Source organism: Macaca thibetana, chromosome 10, assembly GCF_024542745.1.
Source record: "Macaca thibetana thibetana isolate TM-01 chromosome 10, ASM2454274v1, whole genome shotgun sequence".
Taxonomy (NCBI): domain Eukaryota; kingdom Metazoa; phylum Chordata; class Mammalia; order Primates; family Cercopithecidae; genus Macaca; species Macaca thibetana.
Window position 1 is genome coordinate 27273962 of NC_065587.1, and position 24717 is coordinate 27298678.

Sequence of the window (24717 nt, forward strand, 5' to 3'; positions counted from 1 at the left end):
GGAGGCTGAGGCAGGAGAATTGTTCGAACCCGGGAAGCGGAGGTTGCGGTGAGCCGAGATCGCGCCATTGCACTCCAGCCTGGGCAACAAGAACAAAACTCCATCACAAAAACAAAAACAAAAACTATTCAATGACACTTGTCAAAGCACAGTAACGAAGACTTTATTCAAGAGGTGGCAAGCACTAGTTGGAGGGACCATGGCAATGGGGTCCTGCCCTGAGGCAGAAAGATTGGATTCAACTTCAAATACAGCATGGGCAAGCGAGAACTGATAGCCGAGGAGTAGAGCAGGGTCAGTGGGTGCACAATGACTGAGAGGATCATCAGGCATTTGTGGGGGATTCTGGTTAAATTGACCCAACAGGATTCTTGTTGAGGGCAGGCCAGGGTAACCAGACATCATGGAGGATGGCAGAGGATAAGGAGGCCAATTAGATTTTGAAAGTGATCAGATGTGGAGGATGAGGATTCTAGCTAAATCAACTTAGCAGGACACTTGCTAAAACTGAACAAGGCAGAGATGAACACGGAAGTCCAAAAGTTGAGACCTAGTTGAAAAAGAGCTCAGAATACCAGGCGCAGTGGCTCACCCTTCTAATCTGAACACTTTGAGAGGCTGAGGTGGGAGGATTGCTTGAGCCCCGGAGTTTGAGATCAGCCTAAGCAACACGCAAGATCCAGTATCTACAAAGAAGTAAAAAAATATTCAACAGGGCGCAGTGGTATGAGCCTGTATTTGCAGGTACTTGTGAGGCTGAGGTGGGAGGATGGCTTGAGCCCAGGAGTTCGAGGCTGCAGTGAGCTACGATCATGCCACTGCACTCCAGCCTGGACAACAGAGGGAGACCCTATCTTTATTTATTTTTATTTTTTTTTGAGACGGAGTCTCGCTCTGTCGCCCAGGCTGGAGTGCAGTGGCCGGATCTCAGCTCACTGCAAGCTCCGCCTCCCGGGTTTATGCCATTCTCCTGCCTCAGCCTCCTGAGTAGCTGGGACTACAGGTGCCCGCCACCTCGTCCGGCTAGTTTTTTTGTATTTTTTAGTAGAGATGGGGTTTCACCATGTTAGCCAGGATGGTCTCGATCTCCTGACCTTGTGATCCTCCCGTCTCGGCCTCTCAAAGTGCTGGGAGGGAGACCCTATCTTTAAAAAAAAAAAAGAGCTTAGAAAACTCTGAGGAGAATCTTTGTCAATGGTCACTCTTGAGGAGTTCCAGCCAATGTCAGGGGAAGCTGGCCCTGGTCCCAGCTCCTGTGGACAGTTCCTCCCCCGAGAGGCAGCTGGTGGTCACTAGGCTGCCAGTCATTGCCCTGAGCTGGGCAGGGGAGAGCTGGCCCAGCACCTGAACCCACTGCCCTCTCTTGTGTTCTGTTCTGTCGGGAGACCTGCAAATGACATTTCATCTCTAACCAAGAGAAGGGTGTCCATGTCTTCCCCACTTCTTTCCTAACCATGTGACTTCCCTTCACTCACCTGAGGTTTGGAGTCTGGGGAGTCCAAACTACCTGGTACAACCCTGACCCATGGCTAAAGCTGTGAGCAAGTCACTTCACCTCTCCCAGAGCCTAATCCCCAGTCTTGACAGTGACCAAGCCTGAGCATGGTTGCTCATGTCTGTAATCCCAGTGCTTTGGGAGGCTGCCTCCCAAAAGTAGTGAAACCCCGTCTCTACTAAAAAAATGCAAAAAAATTAGCCGGGTGTGGTGGCGGGCGCCTGTAGTCCCAGCTACTCGGGAGGCTGAAGCAAGAGGATTACTTGCCAAGATTGGCACAATCTTGGCTCACTGCAACCTCCACCTCCCGGATTCAAGCAATTCTTCTGCCTCAGCCTCGCAAGTAGCTGGGATTGCAGGTGCCTGCCACCACACCTGGCTAATTTTTTTTTTGTATTTTTAGTAGAGATGGGGTTCACCATGTTGGCCAGGCTGGTCTTGAACTCTTGACCCCAGGTGATCCACCCGTGTCTGCCTCCCAAAGTGCTCTGATTACAGGTGTGAGCCACCGTGCCTGGCCATGGAATTTCTTGAGTGATAGGAGCATCTTTTGTTATTTGCAATGAGCCCCATTTCATCATACCTGCGCGTATGCTAATGAGGTGACAGGGTAGGGCCATTAGACTGCCTCAGGATGGAGCTGGTCACCAAAAAGACCAAGAGATTAGAGGGTCAGAATGTTCAGCCCCACTCACAGAACTCTGAAAAAGGGAGAGGAGCTGAAGATTAAGGTCTATAAAAGCTCTTGAACAAGATTTGATGAGCTTCCAGGTTTGTGAACACATTGAGGTGCTGGGAAGGTGGTGCTCCTGCAGGGGACATGGAAGCCTCTAGCAACCTACTCCCCCAGGACCATGCCCAGTGCATCTTTCCCATATGGCTGTTCATGAGTTGTATCCTTCATAACAAACCAGTAAATGTAAGTAAAGGGCCTTCCTGAGTTTTGTGAGCCATTGTTGCAAATTTTCAAACCCATGGAAAGGGTCCTAGGAATCCCCAGTTGATGGCCAGTTGGTCAGAAGTGCAGGAAACCTGGTCTTGCAGTTGGCATCTGAAGAGGGGACAGTCTTGTGGAATGGAGCCCTTTGACTTGTGGGATCTGATGCTAACTCCAAGTGGATAGTGTCAGAATGGGATTCCATTGTAGTACTCCAGCTCGTGTCCGGAGAGTTAGAGAATTGCTTGATGTGGAAAAAATCCACACATTAGCTGTCAGAAGTGTTGTGTGAGTAGGGAGAAAAAGTGTTTTTGCAAAGAGGGGAAAATGGGGCATGTCCAATGCTAGGCTCTGAGGGATATTGAGGGATTAGAACCAGCATGGTGCCCTGCACAGGGGAGGTGCTCAGGTGAGTTAGTTCCTGCTCCACGGGGAGCTCAGAAGACACGGTGCCTGTTCTCATTGCCTGTTCTGCAGAAGCATGGAACCCTGTTGGGGAGAAGGCTTGTCTTGTCTAGTGCCCCCACGCCCCCATCCCCAGAAGGCTGACTGGCATTTCTGTCCACAGCACATTCAGGAATTCACCAATGAGACGTGGCAGGCGCGTACTGGAGAGCCACTGCCTGACCACCTAATTCTACTTATGTGGTCCCTCATCGTGTCTCTGTATCCCCTAGGAGGCCTCTTTGGAGCACTGCTTGCAGGTCCCTTGGCCATCACGCTGGGAAGGTAAGTGCTTCCTGCGTACCCCCTGAATGCCCTTTAATGAAGAGTGCTGCAGCCTGCAGGCTGAGGGACATGGAAGCAGGAAGAGGCCCAGCAAGCTCCAGGCCCAGATCAGCTCCTCATCCAGCCTCTTACTCTGCCTGGAGTTTCACCTTGCAAGACACATCTTCCGGGATTTGGTAGAGCAAACAGTCCTGTGCTACGAGAGAGGGAGGACTCCTGGTTTCTAATTTCATATCTACCAACAAGTGCTAACTGACCTAAAACAAGTATTTTCTTCCTGGGCCTCACTTTCCATCTGCATATCTAATGCAGTTCTTGGATTGCAAACAACACAAACTGACTCTGATTAACAGAATCAAAAATGTAATAGCTCAAAGGACATTGGGGCAGCTCATAGCATGAAAGGAAGTTCTTAGAAGCAGGGTGGCTTACCCCTGTAATCCCAGCACTTTGGGAGGAATTACACTAAGGAGGAAAGATTGCATGGGTCCAGGAGTTTGAGACCAGTCTGGGCAATATGGTGAGACCCCATCTCTACAAAAAATTAGCCAGGTATGGGCTGGGCGCAGTGGCTCATGTCCGTAATCTCAGCACTTTGAGAGGCCGAGGCGGGTGGATCCTGAGGTCAGGAGCTTCAGACCAGCCTGACCAACATGGCGAAAACTCATCTCTACTAAAAATACAAAAATTAGGGTGTGGTGGCACACTTCTGTAGTCCCAGCCACTCAGGAGGCTGAGGCAGGAGAATCACTTGACCCCACAAGGCAGAGGCTGCAGTGAGCCAAGATCATGCCACTGCACTCCAGCCTGGGCGACAGAGTAAGACGCCATCTCAAAAAAAAAAAAAGAAAAAAAAAATCAACCAGTTATGGTGACACATGCCTGTGGACCTAGCTACTCGGGAGGCTGCAGCAGGAAGATCATCTGAGCCCAGGAGATCGATGCTGCAATGAATCTTGATTGTGCCACTGTACTCCAGCCTGGATGACACAGTGAGCCCCTGTTTCAAAACAGCTGGCTTACTAGCGATCTTAGTCTATTTTTGTTGCCATAATAAAATAACTGAGACTGGGTGATATATAAAGAACAGAAATTTACTTTCTCACAGTTCTGGAGGCTGTGAAGTCCAAGATCAAGGCACCAGCAGATTCAGTGTATGGTGAGGGCTACTCTTTCTGCTTCTAAGGTGGTTCCTTGTCCCTGTGTCCTCATATGGCAGAAAGGGCGAATGCTGTGTCCTCAGGGAAGACAAAGGGGCAAAAGGCAAAAAGAGCCTGCCTAGTTCCCTCCAGCCCTTTTATAAAGCACTAGTCCCATCAATGAAGGTGGAGTTCTCATGGCCTAATCAATCTCCCAAAGGTCTACCTCTAAATACTGTTGCATTGGAAATTAAATTTCAACCTGAATTTTGGAAGAGACACAAACCATCAAACCATAACACTAGCACAGGATCACCAAGACTGGATTAGACCACTGGGGCTCATATCTGCACCGTGGGGAGTAGGGGAACAATCGCAAACAAAAGTGGGGCTCTTCCCACGAAGATGGAGGTAATAACTATTGTGTGGCTATCTCATGATACCTGGTTCAGCTGGCATAAGCATGAAAGGAAGAAATTAAAAATTCAAATTTAGCACATATGCCTATTCTGATTATGTCAAATGTCTGTTCCCCTCCCCAGGACAGGGGGATGTAGTTCTTCCATTCAGCAGCTGACTGGAGCTCTGAAATGTGTTGCCATCTTTGGGTGCTCAGGGTTGGTTGCGTAGGGGAACAGGTGGGTTAGTCATCTCGGTGCCAGGAAGCCCCTATTGTTGAGCCCATGTGCGTTTTCTGTGCTTTCTACCCTATTTGCTTCATCACCCAACTGAGTAAGCACCAGGATGGTCAAAGGCAGTTGAATGCCATCTACAGATAGAAGGTCATATTGTCCATGATTATGCATGATTATGAAGAGCCTCTTTGCAGCAGGAAGGGGATTCTGATAAGCAGAAACATATTTATGTATATTTTCAGGTTCTGGGTTATTTATTTATTTTTTTGAGACAGAATTTTGCTCTTCTTGCCCAGGCTGGAGTGCAATGGCGTGATCTTGGCTCACTGCAACCTCCGCTTCCCGGGTTCAAGTGATTCTCCTGCCTCAGCCTCCCAAGTAGCTGGAATTATAGGCGCCCGCCACCACGCCTGGCTAATTTTGTATTTTTAGTAGAGACGGCATTTTCCATGTTGGTCAGTCTGGTCTCGAACTCCTGACCTCAGGTGATTCACCCACCTCGACCTCCCAAAGTGCTGGGATTACAGGCGTGAGCCATGGTACCCAGCTATATTTTCAGATTCTGGGCTAATTTTAAAAGATACACCCACTTAGTGTTTCCCTGTACCTCCTTGAAACCAGTCTTCAAATTCTGCTTCATCTAAGACTGTCTGTCCAACCAAACCTTTTGAAAAAGGGACAGGCCGGGTGCGGTAGCTCTCGCCTGTAATCCCAGCACTTTGGGAGACTGAGGCGGGGGGGTTCACCTGAGGTCAGGAGTCCGAGACCAGCCTGGCCAACATGGTGAAACCCCATTTCTACTAAAACTACAAAAATTAGCCGGGCGTGTTGGCGGACGCCTGTAATCCCAGCTACTCAGGAGGCTGAGGCAGGAGAATCACTTGAACCCGGGAGGCAGAGGTTGCAGTGAGCCGAGATCGTGCCACTGCACTCTAGCCTGGGCAACAAGAGTGAGACTCCATCTCAAAAAAAAAAAAAGAAAAGAAAAATAAAAAGAGGCAAAAGAAGTCCATGCTAGGCTGGGCGTGGTGGCTCATGCCTGTAATCCCAGCACTTCGGGCAGATCATGAGGTTGGGAGATCGAGACCATCCTGGCTAACACGGTAAAACCCTGTCTCTACTAAAAAAATACAAAAAAATTAGCCGGATGTGGTGGCGGGCGCCTGTAGTCCCAGCTACTGGGGAGCCTGAGGCAGGAGAATGGCGTGAACAGCTGAGGCAGGAGAATCACTTGAACCTGGGAGGCAGAGCTTGCAGTGAGCCCAGATTGCGCCACTGCACTCTAGCCTGGGTGACAGAGCGATACTCCGTCTCGAAAAAAGAAAAAAAGTCCATGCTAAAAAATCTATTGGATAGGTTTAAGTCCTTCAATACCTTTTAGGTCCAAACTGATGTGAGTGACCTATTCATGGGAAACTTTGGGGCCCACATTGGGCAAGTTTGGTTTATACCACTTCTATTCAGTGACGGAGTAGTACAGGGCACACTCAAGCTTAGTAGGAGGGTGTCAGACAGCACCCAGTTATGATAAGTACATGGCCCTGTGGCATCCCGCAGCCTGGTGTTTATTCCTCACTAGGGCCTAGTGACAAGGCCAGGAGCTCTTTCTCCTTAAGAGGATAGCAGGCTGGGCATGGTGGCTCATGCCTATAACTCCAGCACTTTGAGAGGCCAAGGGAAGAGGACCTCTTGAGCCCAGGAGTTTGAGACCAGCCTGGGCAACATAGCAGAACCCCATCTCTACAAGAAAAAAAGAAAAAATTAGCCAGGCATAGTGACGTACACCTGTGGTCCCAGCTACTCAGGAGTCTGAGGTGGGAGGATCACTTGAGCCTGGGAGGTCGAGGCTTCAGTGAGCTGTTATAACACCACTGCACTCAAGCCTGGGTGACATAGTGAGACCCCATCTCTAAATAAATAAATATACATATTTATTTATATATCTATGAAAAATATATATTTATATATATCAAAAAATATATATAATATGTATATATAAAAGAGGCTAGTAATTTGCTGAAGGAGAGTAGTTCAACTTAAAAATCTTTGGTTTTGCATTGTGACCTCTTTTTAGAGTATTTTAACTGCCACTTTGAGCACCACAGGCTCTCCTAAAGCTAAAGGGTTGAGTGGCAGAGCTCTTTGAGCTTGGCTTGGGGCCGTGATTGTGTATAGTTGCTAGTGCGATGTGAATTTGGCTTCGACCCACTAGAGAAATACTTCTCTTGGTTAGCACCACTCAAAACTGCCAGGTTTTCAAGTCACCTGATAAATGTGCCAGGTCACGACACCTGATGTGGTATTCCGCTGCCTCCAAAATGGAAAGAAGCTCTCAGAGGCTTGTCCCTCCTCCTTAGAGGAAGGGGACTATGGTGCAGCAATTTGTCATGCACTTTGGAGAAAATACGCTGCCACCTCTTAGTCCTCTAGACCTCAGGAACTTCGTTGGAGTGGCAGCCCCCTGTCTCGTTTTTAATCTTCTACTCTTTGTCACAGTGTACCTTACCAAGACATCTAGTGCACTTGCTGCTTCCTCTTCTCCAGGTCCTTTCTGTATGAACTCATCAAAATAGTGGGACAGCAGCATGTCCTGTGGGATGCACAGGTCCCTGTGGAATGGACTGTCGCCCACAGATGGACAGCTGCTATATCCTTTTTTAAAATTTATTATTTTTTTTTGAGACAGGGTCTCGTTCTGTCACCCAGGCTAGAGTACAGTGGTGTAATCTCAGCTCACTGCAACCTCCGCCTCCCGGTTCAAGCGATTCTCCTGCCTCAGCCTCCTGAGTAGCTGGGATAACAGGCGCATGCCACCAAGCCTGGCTACTTTTTGTATTTTTAGTAGAGATGGGGTTTCACCATGTTGGCCAGGCTGGTCTCAAACTTCTGACCTCATGATCTGCCCACCTCAGCCTCGCAAAATGCTGGGATTATAGGCATGAGCTGCTGCACCCGGCTGCTGCTATATACTTAAGGCAGGTCAGTGGAGGTGTATGACTCTTCCTGCAAGGTGAATGCTAAGTGTTTTTGGCAATGTCTGTGTATTTAAATGGAGCAAAGTGCACTCACCAGATTGAAGTACTTAATTATTATTAATGGATTTATTAATTCCAGTGAGGAAAATGTCTGTCATTGTAATTATAATTATTAGTTACAGTTGGAGTTACCACTGGATCAAGTTTGTTATAATCTACTGTCATTTTTGATTCTCTAGACACAAGACACACAGGCTTTGGCTCATATTTTATCACCAATGTGTTGGTCACTTTGAGCAGAACACTGGCCACTTCTGGTCTTCGGTTTCCCTCTCAGTACAGTGAGCTGTATCATCACAGTGAGCTCTCCTGGGTGATCTGTATGACAGCACTTCTGAGCTCAGTATTAGGAGCCAAAGCTAATGCTTCATCATGATGGAACAGGTGACATTTCCAATGGCCCCTCCTTGGATTGGTGTCTGTCCCATTGATCAAGGCATTGAGACATACAGCCATTCTGAGTTGTGAGAAGCGACTCTGTAATACATGGAGGAAAATATAAGGAAACTCCACTTGACTATCTATGCATCCATTCCTTCACTCTAAAGTCCCTGTTCTTCCTCCCTGGAGTTGTATTGAATCTGATAAATTACATATTAGTACCTTCATTGTTGTTGTTGAGACAGTCTCACTCTCTCACCGAGGCTGGAGTGCAGTGGCGTGATCATGGCTCACTGCAGCCTCGTACTCTTGGGCTCCAGCAATCCTCCCACCTCAGCCTCTTGAGTAGCTGAAATTACAGGCGTGCGCCATCATGCCCAGCTAATATATATATATTTTTTTGAAATGGAGTTTTGCTCTTGTTGCGCAGGCTGGAGTGCAATGGCGCAACCTCGGCTCACCACAACCTCCACCTCTCAGGTTCAAGCAATTCTCCTGCCTCAGCCTTGAGTAGCTGGGATTATAGGCATGTGCCACCACGCCTGGCTAATTCTGTATTTTTTTTAGTAGAGATGGGGTTTCTCCATGTTGGTCAGGCTGGTCTCGAACTCCTGACCTCGGGTGATCTGCCTGCCTTGACCTCCCAAAGTGCTGGGATGACACACGTGAGCCATCGTGCCCAGCCTAATTTTTTTGTATTTTTTGTAGAGATGGGGTTTCATCACGTTGCCCTGGCTGGTCTCCTGGGATCAGGTGATCTGCCCACTTTGACATCCCAAAGTGTTGGGATTAAAAGCATGAGCCACCATGCCCAGCCCAATTTTTACATATATTTTAAAAATTATGTGTTCCAACAGACCTATAAGTGTAGGAACTCTCATCTCATTTGACAGCAAGGTTACCAGGACTCAAAGTAGTTAATGGCATACTTGAGGTCATGAACGAATGAATGACAGAGTCAAGATTTAAATTCAGGGTCTTGGCTGGGCGCTGTGGCTCACGCCTGTAATTCCAGCACTCTGGGAGGCCAAGGCAGGTGGGTCACCTGAGGTCAGGACTTTGAGACCAGCCTGGCCAACAGGGAAAAACCCCATCTCTACTAAAAATACAAAAATTAGCTGGGTGTGGTGGCATGCGCCGGTAATCCCAGCCACTCTGGAGGCTGAGGCACGAGAATAGCTTGAACCTGGGAGATGGAGGTTGCAGTGAGCCAAGATTGCACCACTACATTCTAGCCTGGGTAACACAGCAAGACTTTGTCTCAAAAAAAACCAAAAAACAAAAAAAAAAACAAACTCCTGGGCTCAAGCAGTCCTCCCACCTCAGCCTCCCAAGGTGCTAGAATTATAGGCATAAACCACCACCCCTGGCCAGTCCCTTCATTTTCAAAAAGTTTGGGGAGAACAATACTTAATCTGAAGGGGGAAAGCCATACCACATAAATTCTGTTATTTCAAGCTTTGCTGTAGGCAGAAAGGAGAGTAATTGGGGTGCATGGCGGGGGAGGGGAGTGGGAATATTCACCTGAAGGCATACCATAGGTGAGCCTAGGTATAATGGTCATTTCCGTTCATGCAGTTTAGACTCTGAAACACAAATACACAACGTGTGTGTGTGTGATCAGGGCTTGTTAGAGTTGCAAAGAGTGGTCCCCAAGGATGGTCCCTCTGGACTGAACCACAGCCTCTCTTTCTGTGTGTTTCGCTTCCCCCAAGGAAGAAGTCCCTCCTGGTGAATAACATCTTTGTGGTGTTGGCAGCGATTCTGTTTGGATTCAGCCGCAAAGCAGGCTCCTTTGAGATGATCATGCTGGGAAGACTGCTTGTGGGAGTCAGTGCAGGTATGGGGTGGGGGCTTCTCGTCCTACCTCTCTATGCCTATTTATTCATAAATTCATTAATTTCTTTTATTTCATTTCTTCCCTCATTTCCTCCCTTTATTTATTTATTTATTTATTTAATTTTATTTTTTTGAGATAGAGTCTCACTCTGTCGCCCAGGCTGGAGTGCAGTGGCGCCATCTCGGCTCACTGCAAGCTCCGCCTCCCGGGTTCACGCCATTCTCCTGCCTCAGCCTCCCGAGTAGCTGGGACTACAGGCTCCCACCACCATGCCTGGCTAATTTTTTGTATTTTTAGTAGAGACGGGGTTTCACTGTGTTAGCCAGGATGGTCTCGATCTCCTGACCTCGTGATCCGCCTGCCTCAGCCTCCCAAAGTGCTGGGATTACAGGCGTGAGCCACCGCACCCAGCCTCATTTATTTATTTTTTGTTTATGCCTACCTTTGTCACAAAAGGATGAAATATAGTTTATCTTAAAAGACTCATATGACTAGATATTTAAAGTAGGTACAGAACAATGGAAAAGTTGTGTAGGGGTGGGGGAATAAACACCTGCAAACTAACACTAACAGAGGTCCCATGTTTGAGTAACACTGTAAGCCATGAGCTTCCTGGCAGCCAAAGTATAAAAGGATATATATCAGCCCTCAGTGCCAGGATCCAGTTGAGTGGCTGGACAGTGCTGAGTGGGGCAGGGAAGACAGGCTGATGTCGTGGAGGGAAGTCCCAGCTGGTGGCTGATGTGCCTCTGCTGTGCACACGTCCAGGCGTGAGCATGAATATCCAGCCCATGTACCTGGGGGAGAGCGCCCCTAAGGAGCTCCGAGGAGCTGTGGCCATGAGCTCAGCCATCTTTACCGCTCTGGGGATCGTGATGGGACAGGTGGTCGGACTCAGGTAAGCACCCCTCCCCCACATGCATTGAGTATTTCAGAGATACCAGTAAAAACCTTTCTTCACCTAAATGTCTCCCCTACCCACTAGTAGATTAAAGCATTGTTGCTTTGCATGAAGGCATCGAATCCTCTATCCACATCTCTGCTGCCAATTCACAAAATGGGTATCAGTCAACATACTGCAATGTGAATCACCTTATCCTATCCTCTCCAGGTCAGGGAGCAAATAACAGGTCTTGACAGAGGAGAGGGTAAAGATTTGGGCTTTCAAAGAGAAACCTGTTCCAGTCATTCCAGAAAAAAGAGGAGAATGCAGAGCCTGGACTCTTGGAAAGAGGAGTTGCTAGGGATGAGGTGGGGCAGTGTCCCTGTCCTCTCTTGGTCCCAGCCTGGGTGGGAGGGATCTTGATGTTCAGACCCAGACTTGGATAGGAAGAGGCACGGGGCAATTGCAGACCCTCTGCAGGGAGGTGTGCAGGTGGGCAGGAGAGCAGGGTGGTAGGACTCTGGCAAAGAGGAATCTGGGCTGGCCTCTCCTCTGCCTCCTTAGGGAGCTTCTAGGTGACCCTCAGGCCTGGCCTCTGCTGCTGGCCAGCTGCCTGGTGCCCGGGGTGCTGCAGCTCGCCTCCCTGCCTCTGGTCCCCGAAAGCCCACGCTACCTCCTCATTGACTGTGGAGACACCGAGGCCTGCCTGGCAGGTGAGTCTCTGTCCTTGGGCTCCCAGACTGCCTTGACCAAGGGGTGCATCTCCTCAGAGTATATGGGTCCCCATTTCATAGGTTTCATTTATCAAGGAAAAGCTATCCCTCTCTTTGTGTCTCAGTTTCATGATCTGCCCATACCTGCCTTCAGTCAGAACTCTTATCAAGTGGCTGTCCAAACTGCCAGGCAGCAAAATGGATCAGACATAGCCACTGTTATTCAAGAACTCCAGAGTGGTGTGGAGAAACACACACACACACACACACACACACACACACGGTCAAACACCTGTGCAAGACCTCACCTACCCAATGCCAACTGGGTGATGGTCATCTTATCAGTCAACTATGGCTACAATAAGAATGCCTAAGGAACAACTGCCACGTTTCTGGTTTAAAGCAACAATTATTTACTGCATCTTTTATTTATTTGCTTGCCTGGCTGGCTGCGCAGCTCTGCTGATCTCAGCTGGGCTACCTCACAGCATGGGGCGGGGGACGGGGGCAGCGGTGAGGTTCAGCTGCGGCTTGGCCGGTCTGGGCTAGTCTGGACTGGAGTCATTCAGCTTTGCTGCACTTTCTGTCCTCTCACTTTTGGTACCAACGGGTTAGCCTAGGAATAGTATGATGATGGCAGGGAAACAAGAAAGCAAATCCAGTTGCATAAGTGCTTTCCAAACCTTTGGTCCCCTCATGCTATTAACATTCCATTGGCCAAAGGGAGTCAGTCATGCTGCCAAATCCCAAGTCAAGGGAAGGGAAAATTGATGGCATATCCTCTCCTATCGCAAGGGGTGTGGATTTAAGGAGGGGTGAAGACCAGAACCCATTAGTGTACTCTTCTCTGTCACCATGGCCACAATTATTATGTCTCTCCTCTGTGCAAAATGTGTTCAGTCCCATCCCAGGATCCCCCAGAGCCTCATCCAATCATGGCATCAGGCTTGAAGTCCCAGATCTTACACCACATTAAGTCTATATGGGCCTTTTCCTGATCCAGAAACCTAGGATCTAGAAAGATAAGTCTTCCTCCCTTCCCACACTCAGCGTGCAATGGTGAAAAGTAAGATGAGGTAACCGGAATTAAAGCTCTCATTTCAAAAACGAGGAAGCAAGGCAGGCATGGAGCAGTCACTAATCTATAACAATTCTGAAGTGCCCCTAGGAAAATACGGCCATGTCCCCTGCCTTGGGGGTAGGGAGTATTCTTTGTTCAAGTTCCGGCTCTGTCCCCTGCCCCCTAGGAAGGGCACCCCAGGCCATGGTTCTTTTTTTTTCTTTTTTTTTTCTTTAATTTTTAGAGACAAGTTCTCGCTTGTCCAGGCTGGAGTACTGTGGCTATTCATAGGCATGACCCCATTGTTGATCAGCATGGAAGTTTTCTTCGTTTTTGTTTTGGTTTTTTGGTTTTGTTTGGAACAGGGTCTTACTCTGTGGCCCAGGCTGGAGTGGTGTGATCTCAGCTCACTGCAAGCGCCGCCTCCCAGGCCCAAGCAATTCTCCCACCTCAGCCTCCTGAGTAGCTAGGACTACTGGCCCGTGCCACCATGCTTGGCTAATTTTTTTTTATTATTGTATTTTTTGTAAAGATGGAGTTTCACCTTTTGCCTGGGCAGGTCTCAAACTCCTGAGCTCAAGTGATCCATCCTCCTTGGCCTCCCAAAGTGCTTGGATTATAGGCATGAGCCATTGTATCCAGCTAGCACAGGAGTTTTGAACTGTCCCGTTTCCAGCCTGGGCCAGTGCATTCCTCCTTAGGCAGCCTGGTGGTCCCTGCTCCTGGGACGTCACTATATTGATGCTGAACTTAGTGTAGACACCTGATCTGCCTAGCGTACCACAACCCAGAGCTCCTGGGCCCAAGCGATCCTCCTGCCTCAGCCTCCTGAGTAGCTGGGACTCTAGGCACACACCACTATGTGTGGCTCTCCATGCTTCTTGCGTCTGCCCTCTGAGATGTTTTTCCTTTTCTATCACCTTCCTTGATTCCTTCTGAAGAGGGCATTGCACAGTGTGCTGCTTTTGATGGTTGAGCAAATTTCTCAGCTTGCTTCCTGTCTACAGAGAGTTGGGGCAGGCTGGGCGCCGTGGCTCATACCTGTAATACCAGGGAGGCCAAGGTGGGCGGATCACGAGGTCAAGAGATCGAGACCAGCCTGGCCAACATGGTGAAACCCCATCTCTACTAAAAATACAAAAATTAGCTGGGCGTAGTGGCATGCGCCTGTAGTCCCAGTTACTAGGGAAGCTGAGGCAGGAGAATCGCTTGAACCTGAGAGGTGGAGGTTGCAGTGAGCCAAGATGGTGCCACTGCACACTGCACTCCAGTCTGGTGACAGAGCAAGACTCCATCTCAAAAAAAAAAAAAAAAGAAAAAAGAAAAGTTGGGGCACAGAAGTCTTTATATTTCAAATTGTCCTGGTCAAAAAGCAGAGCTTTTGCCAATACAACTTTCTCAAAAATAATGTGAGTTTTCTATGTATTTGAGGTTTTTTCATGTGCCAACAAACCACGCTCACAATTACTTTTGAGACAGGCTTCTCTCCCAAGGCCTAATTGCTGTTATTTAGGGTATGTCAGGCTACCCTGAAGCAACGCCCGCAAGCCTCCTAAATGCCCCCTTTTCTAGCTGTGAGGGTCTATGAGGCATTGCTTTAAGCCACACGCTTGATTTGATCTTTACTATGAGTCCATGGCTTCCTGGCAGTGCTCCGGATTTGATCTTTGCTCACAGGCTGTTACTTAATTTGGGATTCTTTTGCTAGCTGGAGAGGATAGAGGTGAGAAAACATTTTTGTTGTTGTTTTCAACTAACCCAACGTTTCTGAAATATGCTATATTTAATTAAATTTTGTTGCCTCTGAATTCTGTTTGCAAACTGGCCAGTTATTTTCTGAGCTAATTCTTCATGTCTTACAGCGAGCTTAGAATACTCATTTAACAGCAACCAGTTCATGCTTTCAACATTTGGAGTTTTCTTTGCTCAAGTCCATAAGTTCATTGAGCCCATTTTCTTTCTTCCAAGTTACTGCACTATATAACATAGCATTTCATTTCTTCAACCTCATCGCCATCCTTTTCCTGGTCTTGGAATTAATACCATATTTCACAGGTCTTTGTTATGGTAGCACCCACTCCTGGTGCCAATTTATTGATCAGCTTTCTATTGCTGACTAATAGACAATCGTAACATCTCAGTGGTAAGCAAACAAACAAAACAAGCAATTGTTTAGCCTAAGCCTCTAGGTCCTCTGGGCTGGGCTGATCTAGGATGGTTCTGGCTGATGTCTCTGCTGATCTTGGTCATTCCTGCAACTGCAGCTCAGCTGGGCATTGGCTGATCTAGAACAGTCCCAGCGAGGGTGGCTCATCTGGGCCCCTTTGGCTGTCCATGTCTCTTTTTTTTTTTTTTTTTTTTTTTTGAGACGGAGTCTTACTCTGGTCCCCCAGGCTGGAGTGCAATGGCATGATCTTGGCTCACCACAACCTCTGCCTCCTGGGTTCAAGCAATTCTCCTGCTTTAGCCTCCTAAGTAACTGGGATTACAGGCGCCTGCCACCACGCCTGGCTAATTTTTGTATTTTTAGGAGAGATGGGGTTTCACCATGTTGGCCAGGCTGGTCTCAAACTCCTGACCTCAGGCCCGCCTCTGCCTCCCAAAGTGCTGGGATTACAGGCTTGAGCCACTGCGCCTGGCCAATGGCTGTCCATGTCTCTTGTCATCCTCCTGGCTAGCCTGGAATGTTCTCATGGTGGCAGAAGAGCAAGTATAAGTGAGCAAGGCCTCTTAAGGCTCAGGCTGGAACATGGCACGCCCTCACTGCAGCCTCATCCTATTGGCCAAGCCCAGAGCCAGGAGCAGGGATGTAGGCGGTACTTGCCCCTTTAGTGGGAGGAACTGCAAAATCACACAGCAAGCAGCATGGATGCAGGGAGGGGTGAAGAATTGAGTTTGATAATGTGCTGCAATAGTCATGATATTGTCTGCAGAACCCCGAGTTTCTTTCTAAAGCCTTTTTTCATCCACGGTAGCAACACCCCAACAGCCCTGAGAAATGTCAGGGCCAGGAAGATCATCTCCATCTGACCAGGGAGGCAAACAGACACAGAGATTGAGAGAGACAGAGGCAGAGAGAGACACACACACACAGAGACAGACACAGAGACAGAGAGTGAGCCAAGAAGGAAAGGAATGGTGTGATGGAGGAGAGGGTCCCTGTGGGGGGACCAAAGAGGGGCTTGGGGAAGGGGAGCTCAGTACCCTCTTCCCTGGCTCAGCACTACGGCGACTGCGGGGCTCAGGGGACTTGGCAAGGGAGCTGGAGGAGCTGGAGGAGGAGCGCGCTGCCTGCCAGGGCTGCCGTGCCCGGCGCCCATGGGAGCTGTTCCAGCATCGGGCCCTGAGGAGACAGGTGACAAGCCTCGTGGTGCTGGGCAGTGCCATGGAGCTCTGCGGGAATGACTTGGTGAGACCCCTGCCCCGCCCCATGCCCTGGGCCCTGGAGGCTTGGTGTTGCAGGCTGCTGGGAGCCATGGGAGGTGGAAAGGAGCCCAGGCCTGAAAGCCATGCTCTCCCAGATGTACGCCTACGCCTCCTCCGTGTTCCAGAAAGCAGGAGTGCCAGAAGCGAAAGTCCAGTATGCCACCATCGGGACTGGGAGCTGCGAGCTGCTCATGGCGATTGTTAGTGTGAGTCTGGAGGGCGCCCTTCTTCCACCAGCCCTTGGGGGAGGGACCCCCAGGTCCTCTGCATTAAACCAGTTTACACTCCAGCTTATGGTGTTAAAATGCAGTGAGGGGCCGAGTGCAGTGGCTCACGCCTGTAATCCCAGCACTTCGGGCCGAGGCGGGTGGATCACGAGGTCAGGAGTTCGAGACCAGCCTGGCCAACATAGTGAAAACTTGTCTCCACTAAAAAATACAAAAAATTAGCCGGACATTGTGGCGGGCACCTGTAATCCCAGCTATTCGGGAGACTGAGGCAGGAGAATCACATGAACCCGGTAGGTGGAGGTTGCAGTGAGCCGAGGTGGTGACATTGCACTCCACCCCAGGCGATAGTGCTGAGGTGGGATCAGGAGTTCGAGACCAACCTGGGCAATACGGTGAAACCCGTCTCTACAAAAAATACAAAAATTAGCCGGGTGTGGTGGTCTTTGCCTGTAGTGCTAGCTACTGGAGAGGCTGAGGTGAGAGGATCACTTGAGCCTAGCAGGTTGAGACTGCAGTAAACCGAGATTATGCCACTGCACTCCAGCCTGGGCTGGACCAGCGAGACCCTGTCTCAATCAATCAATCAATGCAGTGAGTTAGAGAGCATCTATTGTTTGTGGGTCACTTCCAGCACCATTTTGAGATGCGGAAACTGGCTGAAGTTGGGTGATTGATTGACCAAGTTCCTTTAGGAAATTAATAAAGTCACATTGAAGCAATAAACTACCCCCACCTCCACCACCAGCTTTCTCAGGAGACCCCTTCCCATTGCCTGCCCCACACCTCAGGAACCATGGCTGGGTGCATGGGTCTGTGCTTTCTTCCTTTGAAGTGTGTGGCAGTCGAGAGGATGGGTCGGCGCGTGCTGCTCATCGGTGGGTACAGCCTGATGGCCTGCTGGGGGAGCATCTTCACTGTGGCCCTGTGCCTGCAGGTAGCTGGCGTGGATGAGGGCTGGAGGGTCCAGGCCAGGCTAACTTCCACCTCACCCCTGCCCCGTCCATGGCAGAGCTCGTTCCCCTGGACACTCTACCTGGCCGTGGCCTGCATCTTTGCCTCCATCCTCAGCTTTGGCATTGGCCCTGGTGAGTGGGCCCAAGGGGCTCTGGGCATCCGTCATCACATAGAAGGAGTGATGGGTGGCTGGGTGCATGGTGGTGGTGTGAATGCAATGTCCCCTGCGGGCCCTCAGAGACCACCCCGTGCTGGGGCTTCTGGGAGGGAATGGCAGGAGGAGAGCCCTGGGGTCCCCCATACAGACTGGGCCTGGGCTCCCACTCCCATGTCTGGGCTGGGGTAGGGGAGAGGCAGGCAGGGACCCCTGGCCAGCAGACCCCTGTCCCTGCCCCTCCTTCCAGCCGGGGTGACGGGGATCCTGGCCACAGAGCTGTTTGACCAGATGGCCAGGCCCGCTGCCTGCATGGTCTGCGGGGCGCTCATGTGGATCATGCTCTTCTTGGTCAGCCTGGGATTTCCCTTCATCATGGTAGGCCCGCCCCTCCCGCTGGGGGCCCTGCCTTACTTAGGCTGTGTCCCTGTCATCTCAGCCTCCCGCTGAGAACCCCAGCAGGAGGCTTCCATCCAGGGAGACTGAGACTGAAAGGGAGGGGTCTTAGGGGAGCAAAGAGGGGGGCAAATCCCTCCTCACAACCTGTCATGGGCCTTCCGTTTGGGGTTGATGGAGCCACACCAGGTCTTGGGGTCTCTTTTAATCCGCAGGAGGCCTTGTCCCACTTTCTCTATGTCCCTTTCCTTGGTGTCTGTGTCTGTGGGGCCATCTACACTGGCCTGTTCCTTCCTGAGACCAAAGGCAAGACCCTCCAAGAGATCTCTGAAGAATTACACAGACTCAACTTCCCGAGGCGGGCCCAGGGCCCCACGTGGAGGAGCCCGGAGGTTATCCAGTCGACAGAACTCTAATCCCAAAGGGGTGACCAGGGGCCAAAGCCAGCTGCTGTCCTGTCCTCTGCTTCCTGCCAGGGCCCTGGTCCTCACTCCCTCCTGCATTCCTTTGTTTAAGGAGTGTTTATTGAGCACCCGTTGTGTGCAGACATGGCTCCAGGTGCTTAGCAATCAGTGGTGAGAGTGGTGTTCCAGGCTAAAGGTAATTAACTGACAGAAAATCTGTAACAACATAATTACAGGCTGGTTGTGGCAGCTCATGACTGTAATCCCAGCACTTTGGGAGGCCAAGGTGGGAGGATCAATTGAGGCCAGAGTTTGAAACCAGCCTGGGTAACATAGTGAGACCCTCTGTCTCTACAAAAAAATTAAAAAATGAGCTGGGCATGGTGGTATGTGCCAACAGCTCTAGCTACTCAGGAGGCTGAGGCAGCAGGACCACTTGAGTCCAAGAGTTCAAGGTAGCAGTAAACTACGATCACACCACTGCATGCCAGGCTGGGTGACAGAGGGAGACTTCATCTCTTTAAAACGTAATAATTACAGACTCAGGAAATGCAGTGAAAGAAAAATACAGGTTGGCCAGGCGAGGTGGCTGATGCCTATAATCCCAGCACTTTGGGAGGCCAAGGCAGGAGGATCGCTTTGAGACCAGGAGTTTGAGACCAGCCTGGGCCACACAGTAAGATCCTGTTTCTACCAAAAAATAAAAAAATAATAAAATAAGCTGTGTGTGGTGGTACATGCTTGTGGTCCCAGCTACTCAGGAGGCTGAAATGGGAGGATCACTTGAGCCTGGGAGGTCAAGGCTGCAGTGAATCCTAATTGAGCCACTACACTCCAGCCTGGACAACAGAAGGAGACCATGTTTCAAAAAAAATAAATACAGGTTGTAGTGGGTATGGATGTGCGTACCAGGAGGACTGATCTAGTCTGAGAGGGGAGTGATTAGAATTTTCTGAGGAATTGATGTTTTCAATCAACTTTATTGAGGTACGATTTACACATAATCAAATATATCCATTTTAAGTCTATATTTGGTGAGTTTTGAGAAGTGTATACACTTGTGAAACACCACCGCAATCCAGATGGAACGTTTACCCTGCCCCAAGGCACCCTCATGCCCCTTTGCTATCAATAACCCACCCCAGCCCCAGCCCCAGGGAACCACTGACCTGCTTTCTGCCTCAATTAGTCAGATTTACCTTTTTTCAGAATCTGAAGTCATTCCATACTGTATGTACGTATTTGTGTCTGGCTTGGCTTCAGATACAGTTTTTAGGATTCATGCATGTTGTTGCATGTATTAGGAGAGACTCCTTTGTATTGCTGAGTAGTATTCCCCTCTGTGGTTAGACCATGATTTATTTATCCATCAACCTGTTAGTGGACATTTTGGCTGTTTCTAATTCTTGGCCATCATGAATAAAACTGCTGTGAATGTTCCTACACAAATCGTTGTCTAAACATGTGTTTTTATTACTTTTGTGTCTTAGTCTGTCAGCTGCTATAACAAAGAACCATAGCCTGGGTGGCTTATAAACAACAGAAATGTATTTTTCGTGGTTTTGGAGGCTGGGAGGTCCAAGATCAAGGTGACAGTGGATTCAGTGTCTGCTGAGGGCCCATTGTCTTGATTCATTGATGGCGGTCTTCTCACTGTGTCCTCCTAGACATGGCAGAAGGGGCAAAGGAACTCTCTGGGGTCTCTTATAAGGACACCAATCCCGTTCATGCAGGCTCTGCCCTCATGACCTAACCACCTCCCAAGAGGCCCAAAGGCCCTACCTCCAAGTACCATCATATGAGGGATTAGGTTTCAATGTATGGGGAGGTTACCGGGGGAGGACATAAACAGTCAGTCTAGCTTTTTGGGTAAATGAATTGCTGGGCTTAATAATAAATGCATATTTAACTGTATACAAATTGTTTTCAAAAGTGATTGATAATACTATTTCACATTCTCGTTAACAATGTGTGAGAGTTCTGGATACTCCAAATCCTCACCAGCACTTGGTATTGTCAGTCTTTTCAATTTAGCCATTCTAGTGAGTGTGTAGTGGTATCTTGTCATTTAATTGTGGTATTTCCCTGATGACCAATAATGTTAGACATCTTTTCATGGCCATTCGTGGGTTTTCTTTTATGAATAATTTGTTCAAATCTTTTGTCTACTTTTTTTTTTTTTTGAGACAGGGTTCTCTCTGTTGCCCAGGCTGGAGGGCAGTGGAATGATCTCAGCTCATTGCAACCTCTGCCTCCTGGACTCAAGCGATCCTCCCACCTCAGCTCCCCAAGTAGGGGGGACCACAGGTGTGAGCCGCCATGCCCTGCTAATTTTTGTATTTTTGGTAGAGATGGTATTTTGCCATGTTGGCCAGGCAAGTTTCAAACTCCTGACCTCAGGTGATCCACCCACCTTGGCTTCCCAAAGTGCTGAGAGTACAAGCATGAGCCACCGCACCCAGCCCTTATCTGCTATTTTTAATCAGGTTGGTTGTCATTATTTTTGAAATGTGGACATTTTTTATACATTCTGGAAGCTAGCACTTTGTTAAATATATAGTATCATAAATATTTTCTTGCAGTCTGTAGCTTGCCTTTTTTATTTGCTTAATGCTACCTTTCTAAGAGCAGAATTTATTTATTTATTTATTTTTATTTATTTGTTTGTTTTTTGAGACAGTCTTGCTCTGTCACCCAGGCTGGAGTACAGTGTCGCGATCTCGGCTCACTGCAGCCTCTGCCTCCTGGGTTGAAGCAATTCTCCTGCCTCAGCCTCCTGAGTAGCTGGGACTACAGGCACACGCCACCACACTGCTAATTTTTTTGTACTTTTAGTAGAGATGGGGTTTCACTATGTTGGCCAGGATGGTCTTGATCTCCTGACCTCGTGATCCGCCCGCCTCGGCCTCCCAAAGTGCTGGGATTACAGGCATGAGCCACCTGGCCCAGCCAAGCAGAAATTTTTATTTTGGTAAAGTCTGATTTATCAATTTTTGGTTTTTGTGATTCATGCTTTTTGTGCCATAAGATATCTTTGCCTATCCCAATGTTGCAAAGATTTTCTTCTAAATGTTGGATAGTTTTAGCTTTTACACTTATGTTGCTGATGTTGAATTTCAAGTTAATTTTTGTGTATGGTGTGAGGGGTTGAGGTTCCTTTTTTTTTGGAACAGGGTCTCACTGTGTGTTGCCCAGGAGTGCAAGTAACATGATCTCAGCTCACTGCAACCTCCACCTTCCAGACTCAAGCAATCCTCCCACCTCAGCCTCCTGAGTAGCTGGGACTACAGGTGCATGCCACCATGCCTGGCTAATTTTTGTTTTGTTTTGTTTTATTGTTTGTTTTTGTAGAGACAGAATTTTGCCATGTTGCTCAGACTGGTCCTGAACTCATGGACTCAAGCCATTTGTTTGCCAAAGTGCTGGGATTACAGGAATGAGTCACAGCGCCTGGCCCTTTTTTCTTTTCTTTCTTTTTTTTTTGAAATGGCTATCTGGTCGTACCAGCACCGTTTGCTTAAAAACAGCCATCTTTTCTTCATTATTTTACTTTGGTGCCTAAATTAAAAAATCAATGGACTATTGTTGTATAAGAAATAATTTCGCTTTTGTCAGGAAACAGTGACTGTTAAAGAGAAATGGTGGCAGTGGGTTCTCTGGAGAGAGAAATATGTGGGTCAGGGGATCAGTAGGGGTCTCAGGGAGATGGTGACTCTGAGCTGGCTTCCCAAGGATAGGCTCAGCTGGGAGCCTTTTAAAAGCTAGAGCCTTGGTGGCATATGCCTGTAGTGCCGGCTGAGGTGGGAGGATCGCTGGAACCCAGGAGTTGGAGATTACAGTGAGCTATGATTGCACCAGTGCACTCCAGCCTGGGCCACAGAGCAAAACATTGTTTCTACCAAAAAAAGAAAAAAAAAAAAAAAAAAAAAAAGCTGGAGCCACTCAGAGGCAGCAGCGTTGCGGGATGGGAATGAAGCCCCCGTGTCCAGTCACTGTGGAGTCTTCAGTTGGCAGGGGCAGCCCTCCCAGGAGCCCTGTGTGTGGTCACTCTGACCCTCTGTGTCCATCCACCCTGATCCTGCATCTGTTGACCTGCTCCCCAGCTTACCTTTGTGCTCCAAATGGCTTCCCTGGCCGCCCTGGCTGCAGACCTCCAATGTAGAGTCATGAGTAAGAATCCGTTGACAAGCACCCCTGAGATCCTGGGGTACATGCCACAAGCAGAGCAGGCATCAGGTGACACCCAGGTCCCGGCCTACCTCAGACCCACTTGGTGACCTGGTCCCCAGCCGGAGCCCTGCCCTCTCACTCACCACCCACCCAGCCGGAATTGGCTCTGGCCACTCTGGGAGCACAGGGTGGGGGTTGCAAGTCCCTTGTTGCCCAGGGAGCCCCTCAGTTAGGGAGAGGAGACAGGATCTCAGGACAGGACCTTGAAGACAAGGAAGGGCAGCGCAGAGAGGGGCGGGAGAGCCGGACTGGGTTTCTAGGGGGTGGTCCAGGGTGGGAGCTGACCTGTCTCTTCTGAGCCTGCGTTCCAGGTGTGAGCATCGATGTCTAGCTCATGTAGCTGGAGAGGAGCCACAGCCATGCTCCCCAGCTCCAGCCCACCTCCCCAGACCCCAGACCCAGTGTGGCCTCTCCCCACCTCCCAGAGCATGTGATCAAGCCCCTCAACTAGCCCGAATCCCTCCAGGACCTACATGTCCCAGCTTCCCAGGGCCAGGAGACAGGGCCCAGCCCATCTGGCAGGCTCGAGTTGACTGCCTGGCCGCCAGGATCCAGGCGGCGCTCACAAGGATCTGGGCTTGCACAGCCTGCAAAGGGCCGCTGTCCATTCTCTTGTATTTGCTCTCATCCTCTCCTTTCTTGGACCCTCTGAGTCTCTGGTTCCCTCTTGTTGGGACCCAGATCACTCTGTACCTCAGCTGAATCATTTTTCCCTTCAGTTCACATATATCCACCTAGGGTCCACTACATCCAAAGGCTTCCGCCTCAGTCCTTGTCCTCAGGCTGTGCCCAGGCTTATGAGGATGGCATTCATCCTTACCTTGCAAAAAGTAAAACAGTCTCCCAGTGACAACAATGTTCAGGGATAACATCTATGGAGGGCTTTCTACGTATCAGGACCATTCTGAGTGTCTTCCAAGTGTTAGCTCCTTTAATCCTGGAAAGGACCCCATGAAATTAGTACTTTTATCCCCCCTGTTGTACATATGAGAGACTGAGTAGAAGCCGGTGGCTTGTCTAGGGTCACCCAGCTAACTGGAATGGCCAGGAGTAGACCTGGTGACCATGGACCCCAGACCTTGATCACTGCACACGCTGCGTCTGGGGCCTCACCTGGTATCTGAGGTCCGTGGCACGCTGGTGCTGATCATTCAGAGTGCTCATGGGCAGTGTAGTCTAGAGTCTGTGTGCTTCCTGATTTCCTTGATCTCCATTTTATTGAGGAGGCCTTTAGGCCACCCAAGGGGTCCAGAGTGACCCGGTGGATTAGCAGTGGAGCTGAACTTGAGCCAGTGCTCTTCGAGGCTCGTGTTCTGCCCCCACTCTGGTTCATTCTGCAGGTAGCAGGGAATCTCACCTAGAGAGAGATGACTCTGCCCGGGGAACCCAGGCTCCTGTCTGGGTGCACACTCCAGGGCTAGATGGTGACTTCTCAGCTACTCTAGCTTCATAGGCTCATACGTGCATGTGAGCATGCGTGTGGACACACACACACGTGCACGCATACACACATGGACACACACACACACTGCTGTCTTTAGAATCAGACCGTGAAAATGCTTCCTCAGAGGCCTAGGGGTGAGAAAACTGACAGGTGGGTGGTGCCTCCAGCTGGATGTGCTAGGATGGGGTGGGAGATGAGGTGACCACACCTGGGTGGCAGGGGCTCTGGGGCAGTGAATCTTCTAACTAACAGATCTGGGATGCTGCCATGAGGAAGAAGAGGGAGTCAGCAGCCATGCCTGCCAATGCCTCCTGGAGCATTTGCCCATGGTTTGCAGATAATTATTGTGTCCCTATGGGTCCCAGGTTTATTATTTTTATTGCTGTTATAACAAATCAACACAAACTTTTAGCAGCTTCAAACAACACACATTTATTATCTCCCATTTTCTGTGGGTCAGTAGTCCAGCGTAACGTGACTAGGTCTTCTGCGTCAGGACTCGCATGGCCAAAGTCAAGGTATCGGAAGGGACAAGGGAAAAATCCACTTCCAAGTTCAATCTGGTTGTGAGCAAAATTCAGTTCCTTGTGGTTATACCATGAGGTCTCTGGTCCCCTTCATCTTCAAAACCG

At 49.4% G+C, this 24717-nt stretch overlaps 1 protein-coding gene across 8 annotated transcripts in view; it reads left to right on the forward strand.

The window, feature by feature from the left end:
• The window catches only part of SLC2A11 (solute carrier family 2 member 11), a 29333-nt gene extending 9008 nt beyond the window's left edge, over positions 1-20325 (forward strand). For 2 of the 8 annotated variants that reach the window (XM_050745923.1, XM_050745924.1), the window contains 9 exons: positions 3001-3161; positions 10067-10191; positions 10960-11089; positions 11639-11787; positions 16069-16256; positions 16369-16479; positions 17336-17588; positions 17862-17989; positions 18223-20325. In XM_050745923.1, coding sequence (XP_050601880.1) covers positions 3001-3161; positions 10067-10191; positions 10960-11089; positions 11639-11787; positions 16069-16256; positions 16369-16479; positions 17336-17588; positions 17862-17989; positions 18223-18423 — 1446 coding nt within the window. In that variant the 3' untranslated portion in view covers positions 18424-20325. The remainder of the gene's footprint in view (positions 1-3000; positions 3162-10066; positions 10192-10959; positions 11090-11638; positions 11788-16068; positions 16257-16368; positions 16480-17335; positions 17589-17861; positions 17990-18222) is intronic. The other 6 variants (XM_050745925.1, XM_050745926.1, XM_050745927.1 and 3 more) reach the window with 6 other exon arrangements.
• Positions 20326-24717: the final 4392 nt, after the last annotated feature.